At 42.1% G+C, this 13601-nt stretch overlaps 1 protein-coding gene across 7 annotated transcripts in view; it reads left to right on the top strand.

Annotated features, from left to right (window-relative positions):
- Positions 1 to 13601, top strand: part of LOC137431178 (tensin-3) — a 391044-nt gene that overhangs the window by 317058 nt on the left and 60385 nt on the right. For all 7 annotated transcript variants that reach the window (XM_078781594.1, XM_068122190.2, XM_068122191.2 and 4 more), the window contains one exon: positions 13379 to 13510. In XM_078781594.1, coding sequence (XP_078637720.1) covers positions 13379 to 13510 — 132 coding nt within the window. The remainder of the gene's footprint in view (positions 1 to 13378; positions 13511 to 13601) is intronic.

Below are 13601 nucleotides of genomic sequence, written 5' to 3'. Positions count from 1 at the left end.
GTGGCACCCCTAAATATTATTGGATTCCATTCAAATTTGGTGTGGTTTCCTTTGACACCAAAAGGAACAAAAATAGACCATGTCCCGGAGAAAATCTGCATTTTGCTTTTTTGAAGCCCAACCTAATACATATACATATATATATATATATACAGTATATATATATATATATATATATATATATATATATATATATATATATATATATATATATATATATATATATATATATATACATATATATATATATATATATATATATATATATACACACATACACATATACATATACAGTCTGATCCCGCTATTCGCGGTTCCGCTACTTGCGGAATCCGCTTATTCGCAGTTGATAAAATGCGACATGTTTCTCAATTCATGGAAAAGTGTCCCGCGAATTCGTGGTTTTTTTTCTATTCGCGGTCGTGTTCAGCGAAATCGCGGTTTTTCAGGGGCGCAAAAAAAAAAATCACGAGCCGCTAACTTGACACATTTATAAAAACCCATCTTTCACCAGCCATGCATAAAGCAGCTGGACACACGTACGCAAAAAATCTCTTTTACGAGCTGCGAGCATGACCTGCTCTGTGATTTGCATTTTCATGGCTTTTGCGGCCACGAATTTTAGCTGGACTCTAATCGAGAGCTTCGTGGGATATCCCAACTGATGTGTAAACAAGTCATCCTCCGCGAATTATGGAATGCAAACGCTTCATTAAATCGATTACAGTTTGCAATTTACGGTCAAGCATCATCAGAGATGTTACACGATGAAAACGCTTTGGGGGATATTCCATCAGCGACGAAAACAAGTCATCCTCCGCGAATTATAATTCTAGAATGCAAATGCTTCATTGAATTTATTACTGTATAGTACAGTATTGGAATTAGCAGGTGGCTCAATACCCACAATGCTCGCAATCCTACATATACAGACTGTCCTCGATCTCGATCATTGTTCTCGTCCTGTTGCTTTGACCTGTGTTTTTGACTTGCTCTGCTCATTGTTCAACTAAATGGTATTCATAGAAAACTTACCCTGTGCAGTCAACTTGGTGTGAGCCAACGCTTCTGTTTTTAAACGTTTCTTTTTTTTTGATCCAATATGGCTGCCAGACCACGTGAGCGATGACATCATAAATTTATATTCTCTAAATAATTGTTGCATAGATCATGCTCAATAAATTTAAAACTGATCAGACTAAGCGTTGTCCCTGTCGAATTATGACGTCATAATTATGGCACCCATGACGTCATCATTAACAACACCTATTCCCCATATGGAGTTATTTACAATGAGTCACGTTTCAATTTTTTCCATAAAGCGGTTTTGGAGATATAGAGGTGCAACGTTTTTTGGTTTTTCCAAGATGGCGCCTGTAACACATGACATATGACGTCATGATTATCATTAAAATATTCTAAAGGAGGAGATGCTCCTATGGTGAAAATTTCTTGTCCATCAGACCAACAGTTGCTGAAAAAATAAAAATAATGATCGGATGGATAAGTGTTGTATTTGTCGAATTATGACGTCATAACGAAGGCACCGATGACATCATCATGAACATATCTTATTCCCCGTGGGGAGTCGGTGACAATGAGCCAGGTCTCAAGTTTTTCCATTGAGCAGTTTCAGAGATATAGAGGTGCGAAGTTTTTCCAAGATAGTGCCTGTACCACATGACCTATGATGTCATAATAATCATTGAAATATTCGACAGGAGGAAGCCCTCCTATGGTGAAAATTTTGTGTCAATTGGATCAAGAATTGCAGAGAAAGAAATTCATACTGATCGAATCAAGTGCTGTACTTGTCGAATTATGACGTCATAATTAAAGTACCGATGACATCATCATGAACATATCTTATTCCCCAAGCGGAGTACTTGACAATGAGCCATGTCTCAGTTTTTCTCCATGGAGCCGTTTCAGAGATATAGAGGGACAACCTTTTTTCGATTTTTCCAAGATGGCGCCTTACCACGTGACATATGACGTCATAATTATCATTTAAAAAATTCCACAGGAGGAGCCGCTCATATTGTGAAAATTTCGTGCCAATCCGACTAACAGTTGCAGAGGAATGTTTTTTTTCATACTGATCAGATCAAGTGTTGTACTTGTCGAATTATGACGTCATCATTAAGGCACCGATGACATCATCATCAACATATCTTATTCCCCATGGTGAGTACTTGACAATGCGCCATGTTTCCATTTTTTCCATTGAGCGGTATGGGAGATATAGAGGTGTAACGTTTTTCCAAGATAGCGCCTGTACCATGTGACCTATGACGTCATAATATTCACTAAAATATTCTACAGAAGGAGACCCTCCTATGGTGAAAATTTCATGTCAATCGGACCAACATTTGCCGAGAAAATTAAATTTTAAAATGCTGACACGGCACACACTTTACTTTCCTGAAATGCAGACACGTACGTACGTACGTAACTGAATGCTTAACCCTGATTTTCGCTTCGCGAGCGCAGGGTAATAATGGCTCCCAAGCGCAAGAGCAGTGCCAGAGATGCGTCGACTACCAAGAGGCAGAAGAAAGTCATGAGCCTTAGGCAGAAAGTGGGGCTGCTTGACCGGCTCGAGAAGAGAGAGTGCGGCCTGTTGTCAGGCATTATGGCGTCAACGAATCCACCGTTCGCTACATACGGAAGAAGGAGAAGGCGATTCGTGAGAGTATTTCAGCGAGCACTGTATCGAGTATGAAGGTGGTCACCCATGTCCGGAATGTCCACATGGAAAGGATGGAGAAGACTCTCAGAATATGCATCGAGGACAACATGCAGATGAGGGACTTCATGCTGAAAACCATGATGCTGAACCGTTCCCTAAACCCACTCATCGAGGAGGAGTTAAAGGCCATTACCAAGGTCTGGCAGTGATGAGGAAGAGTTTCCGAGGTCCAACCTCACAGTCCAGTTCCTGTGTGAGTTGCTGCAGGACATGCGGGCGCTTGTCAACAGGGTGCAAGACGCTGACCCAGTCGTGAAGAGGTACCTCAAGTTCAAGAGGGGTTTGGATGATGTGCTGCTACCGTACAAAGAGCTGCATTGAAATGTTGGGCAATGTGTCAGCCAGCTCCCCAACACCAATTTCTTCAGCCCTGCTCTCTCCACCTCAAGACCACCAGCACCCTCTCCTGCCTTCCTCTCAGCATCCTCGCCAGGATTCTCAGCAGCGTCCTCACCTTCTCCTACCTCTCCTGGCTCTCCCATCGTGTACAATTTTGCTGCACCATCATTTGGGTCGCCCTCAAAGTTCGAGGAATTCATGGGAATTCATCACCATCACCATCACCATCACCATCAGCATCATCATCATCATCATCATCACCACCACCACCATCATCATCATCATTTGAAAGTTGTGTGTGTTTGTAAAATAAAATTATTAAACGGTAAGTGATGGTGTTGTGTTTCTTTTACTTTCTCGGTACGGTATGGCGAAGCTGGTTAAGCACCTTTAATAAACTGTAAGCGCATTCCTTCAATAAATTGGAAATGGTACCTGGTGTTGTCGTTTTTTTGTTTTTGTAAGCATTGTTTGTGAAACTAATCATGTGCATTTGCGGTCGAAAACATTTTAAACTTTAAAAAATTTCCTCTATGAATCAGGAACCGCCGGGAACCTATAACGTGTCCCCCTTTTCCGCATTGAAACAATGCATAAAGTTACGGGATTACAGTAATAATTAAAATAATTACAATAACAATAAAATAATTACAATGCATACAGTTAGCATACATTCACGGGATTTTCATCGACCTTCGCGGATTTTCGTCGACATTCTTGGGATTTGCGTCACCATTTGCGAATGTTGCCTCGCCATTCGCGGTTTGTTCCTCTCTATTTGTGGATTTTCGCGACTTGGGAACATATGCCCCCTTTTTCCATTGAAACAATGTCCTGCTATTCGCGGATTTTCCAGGAAGGTATCCCCCACGAATAGCGGGGTCCGACCATATATATTGGTTGGTCTGGTCTGTATTTTATCTATTAGTCTGTCTGTTTGTCTGTATGTCAATCGCATACACTTCACTCTGGTATTTACTCTGGTATTTACCTCTTAGAGGTAGGCACAAGCTTTTGAAGTATTGTTTTTGAGGTCAAATGGTCAAAGGTCACATAATCATCTCGTTTCATCCGATTAACTTGATATCTATATCAGTAATATGTATATATATACAGTCACGTGAAAAAGTAAGTACACCCCATGTAAAGTTTTGACTTTTTCAACATATTTCAACATACAGCTATTTGATCTTCATTTCAACAATATTGATAGATAAAGGTCATATAAAATAACAAATATCATGAAACATTTACATTTTGTAGTCCATTGTATAATTTAAATAAACATAAATGCAAATTTCGCATGTGGAAAAAGTAAGAAGACCCCTACATTTATCACTACTTCAAATACCTAAAATTAGAATCAGGTGCACCAACTCAGGTGCAAATGATTAGAACAATGTTGGAGAGGATCTTGGAGGAACCTGTCTTATTTAAACCTCAGACATTTAGTTTGGTTTGCTCTTTGTTGTTGAAGTGTGCGGCGTCACCATGCCGAGATCAAAAGAGCTCTCTGAGGCCTTCAGAAAGAAGGTTATACGAGGTGTGTTCAAAAAGTATGCGACCTTAATTTGTCGTGCGTAAACAAATGAAGCTAGGGAGGCGTTGATTGGTGCACGTATGTAGGCGATCCTAATGCGCACGCGTGAATTTTTCCCCACCTGCAGAAGCTGTCATTCGACGGCAGACCGCCGATGAGTGAGGAAGTGTAAGTGAGCGCCGTCGGATTTTCGTTTTTGACAAAATGACAGAAAAACTTGAACAACGCTACTGCATCAAATTTTGTGTAAAGCTTGGCGATTCCCAAGTGGAAACGATCCGCAAGATTCAACAGGCCTTCGGGGACGAAGCAATGAGCACCACACAGATAAAGGAGTGGTACAACCGCTTCAAAGATGGCCGCACATCAGTGGAGAGTGAAGCACGTTCGGGTAGGCCCTCAACATCCCGAAATGAGATAGTCATTGACCAATTGAGGACCCTGGTGATGCAGGATCGTCGAATCACGATCAGAGAACTTGCAGACGAGGTGGGCGTCAACATTGGATCCGTTCATTCCATTATGAAAGAGGATTTGGGCTTCAGGAGAATCTCAGCGAAGTTCGTACCAAAGCTGCTAACGATTGAGCAGAAGCAACTCCGTTTGGAGATCACACAGGACATGCTGGAGACTGTGAACAGCGATCCCAGCTTCCTCAACACAGTGATCACTGGCGATGAGTCCTGGGTTTATGGGTACAACCCAGAAACTAAGTTGCAGTCATCACAATGGAAGCATCCAACATCCCCGAGGCCAAAAAAAGCAAGGCAGGTCCGCAGCAATGTCAAAGTCATGCTGACCGTCTTCTTCGACTCCAGTGGCATGGTTCATCACGAGTACGCACCACACGGCACAACCATCACCAAGGAGTATTACCAAAAGGTTCTGCGTCGCCTTCGTGACGCTGTGCGACGCAAATGGCCGGACCTGTGGGCAGCGGGCAATTGGCAGCTCCATCACGATAACGCACCCGCCCATTCTTCACATTTGATACAGAGTTTCTTGGCCAAACACAACACACCTGTGCTTCGTCAGGCTCCCTAATCTCCCGACATGGCTCCGTGTGACTTCTGGCTTTTCTCCAAGCTGAAAATGCCCCTGAAAGGGACCAGATTTCAGTCCAGAGAAGACATCATGCGGAATGCGACGGACCAGCTGCGTGCCATCCCAAAAGAGGCGTTCCAGCGCTGCTTCCGACAGTGGCAGAACCGTTGGGAGAAGTGTGTGGCAGCCCAAGGGGACTACTTTGAAGGAGATTAGTGTAAGTTTGTTGTATCTGGATACGAGTATTATTTATGAACAAAGGTCGGATACTTTTTGAACACACCTCGGAGATGCCTGGGCAGGGATTTGGGATTTTAAAAGTCTGGGAAGTCTGGGAAGGGATTTAAAAAGATCTCCAAACAATTTAAAATCAATCATTCGACTGTACGGAAGATCATCTACAAGTGGAGAAGATTACAAACAACTGCCAACTTGTTCAGGCCAGGCTGCCCCAGCAAGTTCAGCCCGAGAGCAGACCGCAAGATGCTGAAAGAAGTCTCTAAGAACCCCAGAATGTCATCATGGGACCTACAGGTAGCTCTTGCCACTTTTGATGTCAAATTGCACGAGTCTACCATTAGTAAGAGGCTGCACAAATGTGATCTACATGGGAGGTGTGCCAGGAGGAAACCTTTGCTGTCCAGAAAGAACATCAGGGCAAGCCTAAAGTTTGCCAATGAACACCTTGGCAAAGACCAGCACTTCTGAAACAATGTGCTCTGGACAGATGAGTCAAAGGTAGAGCTATTTGGCCACAGTACCAGAAGACATGTTTGGCGAAAACCAAAGACAGCTTTGACCACAAGAACCTGATACCAACTGTAAAGCATGGTGGTGGAAATATTATGGTTTGGGGCAGCTTTGCTGCATCAGGGCCTGGGTTGCTCACCATCATAGAATCCACTATGAATTCTTCATTGTACCAGTGGGTGCTTGAGGATAATGTGAGGCCATCTGTCGGAAAGGTGAAGCTCAACCGAATGTGGACCTTGCAACATGACAATGACCCTAAACATTGTGGGGGGATTTGAAACGAGCTGTGCATGCAAGAAATCCCTCAAACATCGCACAGCTGAAAGAATTCTGCATGGAGAGTGGGCAAAAATTTCTCCCAGTCGATGTCAGAGACTGGCAGACAGTTATAAGAAACGCTTACTTGAGGTTGTTTCTGCCAAAGGTGGCAATTAGTCAGGTTCACTATGTTTTTTCGTTCAAAATCATGGTAGATTAGCAAACCTATACATTTTTGGAAACGTTATTACATGGAAAATCTGAAAATCAATGTTTACATTTGCCAATTCCGACCAATTCGATTCGACCAATTCGACCAATCGACCAATTCCATTCGACCAATTCGACCAATCGCTTCGATCGACCATTCGACCAATTCGATCGATTCGATTCGATTCATCGAATTCGATTCGATCGACCATTCGACCAATTCGATTTGCCAATCAATTTGACCGACCTTTGCTTGTGTGGAACGGACTGTGAAAACGATGCGGACTATATTGTCGGATACGACACACAGGACAGTGATGACGAACTCTAAATGGCATATTCTGTAATCGTGTATGTTTGATGCCATTGACTGCCTGTGCATATTTTGTCATTGACTGCCTGTGTAGATGTGAAGTTATACTGACTGCATGTGTATATATGATTTTGCTGACTGCCTGTGTATGTTTGGTGATATGAATTATTGTGACACATTTTGATGTTATTAACTGCCTGTACAAAATGATAACATGTATTTGATTATGCAACTTATCGCGAATATAAAGACAGTATTTTGCAATTCAAAACCTTTGATTCGTGTCTTACCATTCCCCATAGCACTAATTTGATACTTTCATTGGATTCCTTGTCCCTGAAAATATAGGTTTAGTATATTTTTAAAAGTTTTTAGGGTAATTAGAGGCAGAAATAGAACAAAATATGTATTTTACAGTGGCCATTTTGAAAATCCAAAATGGCCGCCATACAGGTATCTCTCCAAATGTAAACATTGATTTTTAGTTTCCTTATGCTATAACCTTTCCAAAAATGTATAGGTTTGCTAATCTACCATGATTTTGAACGAAATATAATTTATTGACATAGTGAACCTGACTAAATACCACCTATTAGATCCAAGGGTGTACTTACTTTTTCCACATGTGAAATTTGCATATATGTTTATTTAAATTATACAATGGACTACAAAATGTAAATGTTTCATGATATTTGTTATATTATATCACCTTTATCTATCAATATTGTTGAAATGAAGATCAAATAGCTGTATGTTGAAATATGTTGAAAAAGTCAAAACTTTGCATGGGGTGTACTTACTTTTTCAAGTGACTGTATATATATACAGTGCGTATCAAAAAAAAGGCAATCTGAATTCAAGGAGTTAATATGCAAAGGTTATTTAGTTTGACAATTTACATGTGGTTTACCAATTATGAGGAGATCCTCAGCTTTCCATTGATGCCTTTCATGCATCATTGCTGTCACACATGACCGAGTACATGTTCATTGAAAATGACAAGTTCAAATCGCATTTTTACAAGTTTGGCTAATCGGTGCAAGACATTTTGAAATGGACGCATTACTTGTCGACTGCCAAGTTGATTATGTAAAATTGTTAAGCTGGTCTGGTAATCGTCGGTTGCATCATCCTTTGTTTAAGATGGGTATTTAAGATGGGCCTACAGTGTATGGGTTTCGAGACAGTCTGAGTCATTGAAAAGATGGTTCAACTTACGACTGAACAGTGGACCTTCGTGGTTACAACCTTTCACCAAACTGGAAGTTTGCAGCGAACTCATGATGCGTTCAGGGAACGTTTCCCAGAACGGGAGCCTCCAGCAGCCAAAACCATCTGGGCGAATGTTAGAAAATACCAAGAGCATGGCACGAGCCTCAACCGCAACAAGGGGAATTCTAGTAGGAGGCGCACTGGGCGATCGGAAATGAACATTGCAGCAGTAAGGCAGCAAGTTTTGGAGCATCCTTGGGATACCAGCACAAGACGAAATGGGACGGGATTGCCTTCGGCAACATTCAACCGAATCACAAGACTGGACCTCTACCAACATCCATATCGGATTCACATCCGGCATCAACTTACGCCAGGGGATGTGGCCAGGAGGCTGGTGCTTGCCGGATGGTTGATAGCACATTGCGAAGCCGATGTCAATTTCCTGCAGTATCTCGTTATCGGCGACGAAGCTGCTTTCGCCATGGACGGCTACGTCAATACCCATAATGTTCTTGAATATGCCCCAACAAGACAACCCCCGGAATTTAATTTTGACACCAACATGAATCGACAAAAGTGGACTGTTTGTTTGGGACTTTGTGGAAGTGGTCAGGTGATCGGACTATTTTTCTTTCAAAGGAATGTCAATGGTAACAGGTATCTGCAGATGATCAATGATGAAGTTTTACCACAGCTGGAGGAGAACTTTGAGCGACAGGTTCATGGTGTCTTCAGATATCTCTGGTGGGCCCAAGACGGCGCCCCAGCACATCATCTTATCGCTGTCCGAGATCGACTGAGGGAACTCTTTGGAGACCGAGCCAGCGCCCTCAACCATGCAGTGGAATGGCCGCCAAGATCCCCTGACCTCACACCATGTGATTATTTCCTTTGGGGACATTTAAAGAACAAGGTGTTCGTAACTCCTTCCCGTGATCTTGACGAATTGCAGGGCCGTATTCGACATGAAGTGGATGCTTTGCGCAATGACCCGGCTATGGTGAGACGAGCAGTTCAGGGCATGCTCCGCCACTGTGAGCTTTGTGTTGAAAGGGGAGGTGGACATGTTGAAGGTGTGGGTGCATAAAGGCCAATCATTCCTGAGAAAAGTTCACATCCGACATTCATTTTGCACCAATTATCCTGACTTGCATCGATTAGCCAAACTTGTAAAAATGCGATTTGAACTTGTCATTTTCAATGAATATGTACTCGGTCATGTGTGACAGCAATGATGCATGGACGGTATCAATGGAAAGCTGAGGATCTCCTCTTAATTAGTAAACCACATGTAAATTGTCAAAATAAATAACCTTTGCATATTAACCCCTTGAATTCGGATTACCTTTTTTTTGATACACACTGTATATATATAATATAGGTGGGTAATCTGCTAGTTTGAATATAATTTGCACATTGGGTCACTGAGTTGGTTCGCCAATCAAAACCTAGAAACATTGTTTTGAGGTTCAAAGGATCAAAGGTCAAGTTTGTATAAAGTCGTCCATTTTCATCCAATTCACTTGAAATTTGAACGGAATTTTGCATATTTAGTCACTGAATTGGTTCAACAAAAATCAGAATGATTGATTTCACCATTTTCATATGTAAACAGTTTCCTGACATTTTCACCCCATTATAATCAAATTGGACTTTTTGTGAATATATTATTGCCATACCTCAATACCTTTTCAAGATATAAGATTGAAACGTATAGCTTATTTGTTTGTCCTGTATATGTAGTATATGTGTATAATATTTGGTCAAAATTAGTGTCAAGAAAAAAAAAATCATGAAAATAAATCATTAAAAACTAGAACAATGCGACTGTGTCACCAATATGCCTCCGCATAGTCCCACAATGGGTAGATGCCATCACTCTGCATATGTATGGGTATGGGATCACGTTTGTGATCAATTTGTGAGGTTTCATGTTGATCGGATAAGGTTCGTTTTTCTATCCAAGATGGCTGCCAAACCACGTGACTTATGACATCATTATTTTCAAACTACATGCAACAGTGCTGTTAGATGATATTTTTTAAATTTCGCATCTATGGGATGAGCGGTTTCAGACATAATTATTTAATATTTTCCTTCAATCCAATATGGCTGCCAAACCATGTGACCTATGACATCATCAAGTTAAAATTTCAATACAATTGGGTCAAAGATCATGTGCATGCAATTTCAGATTTTTAGGATAAGGAATTCGATTGAAACATTTTTGGCTGGTGTACCACTTCACCGATGATGTCATCATTATCGTTTTGTTCCCCATTGGGAGTACTTGACAATGTGCCAAGTTTAAAATTTTTCCATTCAGCGGTTTCCGATAAATACATTTTTAATTATTTGCTTTTAATCCAATATGGCTGCCATACCAAGTGAGCTATGACGTCACATTTATCATAAAAACATTCTGCAAGGGTGTCACTCCTACCCTGAAAGTTTCGTCTCAATTGGACATATGGTTGCTGAGAAAAACGAGGCTTAGGATGTACTGTGTGTATGTATATATATATATATATATATATATATATATATATATATATATATATATATATATATATATATATATATATATATATATATATATATATATATATATATATATATATATATATATATATATATATATATATATATATATATATATATATATATATATGTATATATATATGTATATATATATACATACATACATACATACATACATACATATAAATATATTGTTGCGGTTCTACGCCGCCCTCCTTTACCCCCTACCAAGGGGGGATTAGGCCCCTTGGTCTTGCTGGGCTTGGCGGAACCGAGACTTGAAACGCCCTTCCCGGGCGAGCACGAAGTAGGGTTTCGGGACCAATTCTCGCTCGTACCTAAGTACCCGCGCCGCCACAGAAACGAGGTAGCAAGCCTCGCACGAACCACGTGTGATGTGAGTACGCCGAGCGGATTGCGTACACGTGGTCCGCGCAGTTACCTAGATGTTGGAACCCGATGAGAGCGGTTGAACTCGTGCCACGCTTAGTCAATGAGGAAATCACAGGAACGATCGAATCAGGAAAAGGAAGAACACTGGTTTAATTATTCCCACACGTATGTACAATGATCAGGGACGCAGAGACACAGAGCAGTCTTAGACAGTCTTAATTTATCCCCAGACAACGGGCCCGTCTCACACTCACACAGGGAATTGCAGATGGGTAGATGTTCCCCAACGCGTCGACGTGGTCGTCTAGAGACGGTCCCCGTCCGGCTCTCCACGGCCCCGGCACGTCCCGCGAAGATGGTGGCAGGCGATGGCAGGAACTCGTAGCGCGTCTCCCGAACAAGGCAGATGATGGGGCAGAACGGCAAAGGGCGGGACTTTAGCGCGGCTGGCGATTACTCAGCTGTTCTCACTAGCGCGTCTCAAATGCACTGTATATCGGTTCATGCGCGTCTGGCTGCGCCCGCGTATCTGTACAGTTCTCACACGCTGCCAACTCCTCTTCCTCGATCCTCTGAGCTAGTTAGTGTGCGCGAGTTCTCGTGCAAGCCCTTCACCGCAAGTCCTTCTCTCTCGCAGCAAGTCCTCATGCAAGTCCCCCCATGCAAGTCCTCTGCTTCAAGTCCAGTCCCTACTGCTGCATGCATGCGAGTCCTTTTCAACGCGAGTCCTTTTCAATGCGAGTCCTTTTCAACACGAGTCCTCTGGGGTTCTCCAGCCCTAGTCCTCTGCTTCAAGTCCAGTCCTTACTGCTGTGTGCATGCGACTCCTTTTCAACGTGAGTCCTTTTCAACACGAGTCCTTTTCAACGCGAGTCCTGTCGAGGGCTTTGCGCAGGGCCCCGAACCTTCTGGCACTCTCTCGAACCTTCTCACCATGCCCTGTGACGCAACGCCGCCGTCACCACCTCTGAGCCCTGATTGGCGGCTCGTGCTTACCGTCAGCGCTTCTGCCGCTCCGCCCTCGGTTCCGCCCCGGTCCTCCTAGCCTGCCTCGTATTAACTCGCCCAATAATGAAGCAACGTTAGCGCAAAAAGGATTGAGGCTATTGACGTTGGATGATCGGTGGCAGTAGGGCCTATATTCTCCTGGCTCTTACTCAACGCAGAACTAACAATGGAAAGGAACTAAGCTCACAAATACTAAGACATAACTATACTATCGCGAGGCTACATGTTGCTTGTGTGACTAACTATGGGGGGCAAATTTTAACCTTTATTAGACACTTTACAAACTCAAAACCGCAACAATACATTGATAATTTTATTTTCTAATCTAGATCTAAATATGCTTGTACATTACCTTTGTATTGGATTAGACTCCAGCTATTGTCAATAATTCTTCTTTAGACGTGAGACCAGGTGTGTATTCCCATCAAGCATTTCTCGCTCCTGTTTGTCAATCAATCAGAATTGACAGGAACGGCATGACATGTCAGGGTTATCGAGCATGTCTCAATGGGCAAATACGTGCAACTACTGATATGTGTGAACTACTGATATGTGTATGACAATTGGAATGTAATTGAAATTTATCAATGATTGTTTTTAAGACTGATTTTTTTCTGTATCTGTGTATTAACCGCATCCCCAACTTTTAACTTTTTTGATGATAAAAAGTGCGGTTAATACACCGGAAAATACGGTACTCCTTTCATTCTACTCCTCCGCTAGTAGTGTAACCTTCCATCAACCGTCTTATATTTTGCGATCCCTCAACTTCAGCTGTACAGAAAAGTAGTTTGACTCTTGTTTCAAGCAAATTTTCATGAGCATTATATTCCCTTGTATATTGTTCATGAGCACAGAATTAAAAGCCAAACTCACATTTTATGACAAGTACAAGTGATTTGTGAAAGATTGGTAGCTGTGTCGACATATTTTGAAAGTATGTGAACTAGATGGGTTACATACAATTAACCAGACAAGCACTCATATTGCTACAATTGCTGTCTCCCTCAAGCAATCAATATGCTGAAGGATCGAGAGCCGGGTGCATTTGTCATCCGTGTCAGCTCTTCTTTCCGGGGAGCCTATGGCCTAGCGATGAAAGTGGCCAGCCCTCCAAGCTCAGCAATAGCGCAGGGGAAAAAAGGTGAATAAGACATGTACAGATCTTTGCCACATGTTTCTTTCATTAGTACCATATGGTGTTGGGCCATCTTTGCTTACTTTACCTATCTCGA

Source organism: Myxine glutinosa, chromosome 7, assembly GCF_964187855.1.
Source record: "Myxine glutinosa chromosome 7, kmMyxGlut1.1, whole genome shotgun sequence".
NCBI lineage: Eukaryota > Metazoa > Chordata > Myxini > Myxiniformes > Myxinidae > Myxine > Myxine glutinosa.
Note: the sequence above shows the minus strand (reverse complement) of the source record. Positions and strands in the feature narration are given on the sequence as shown.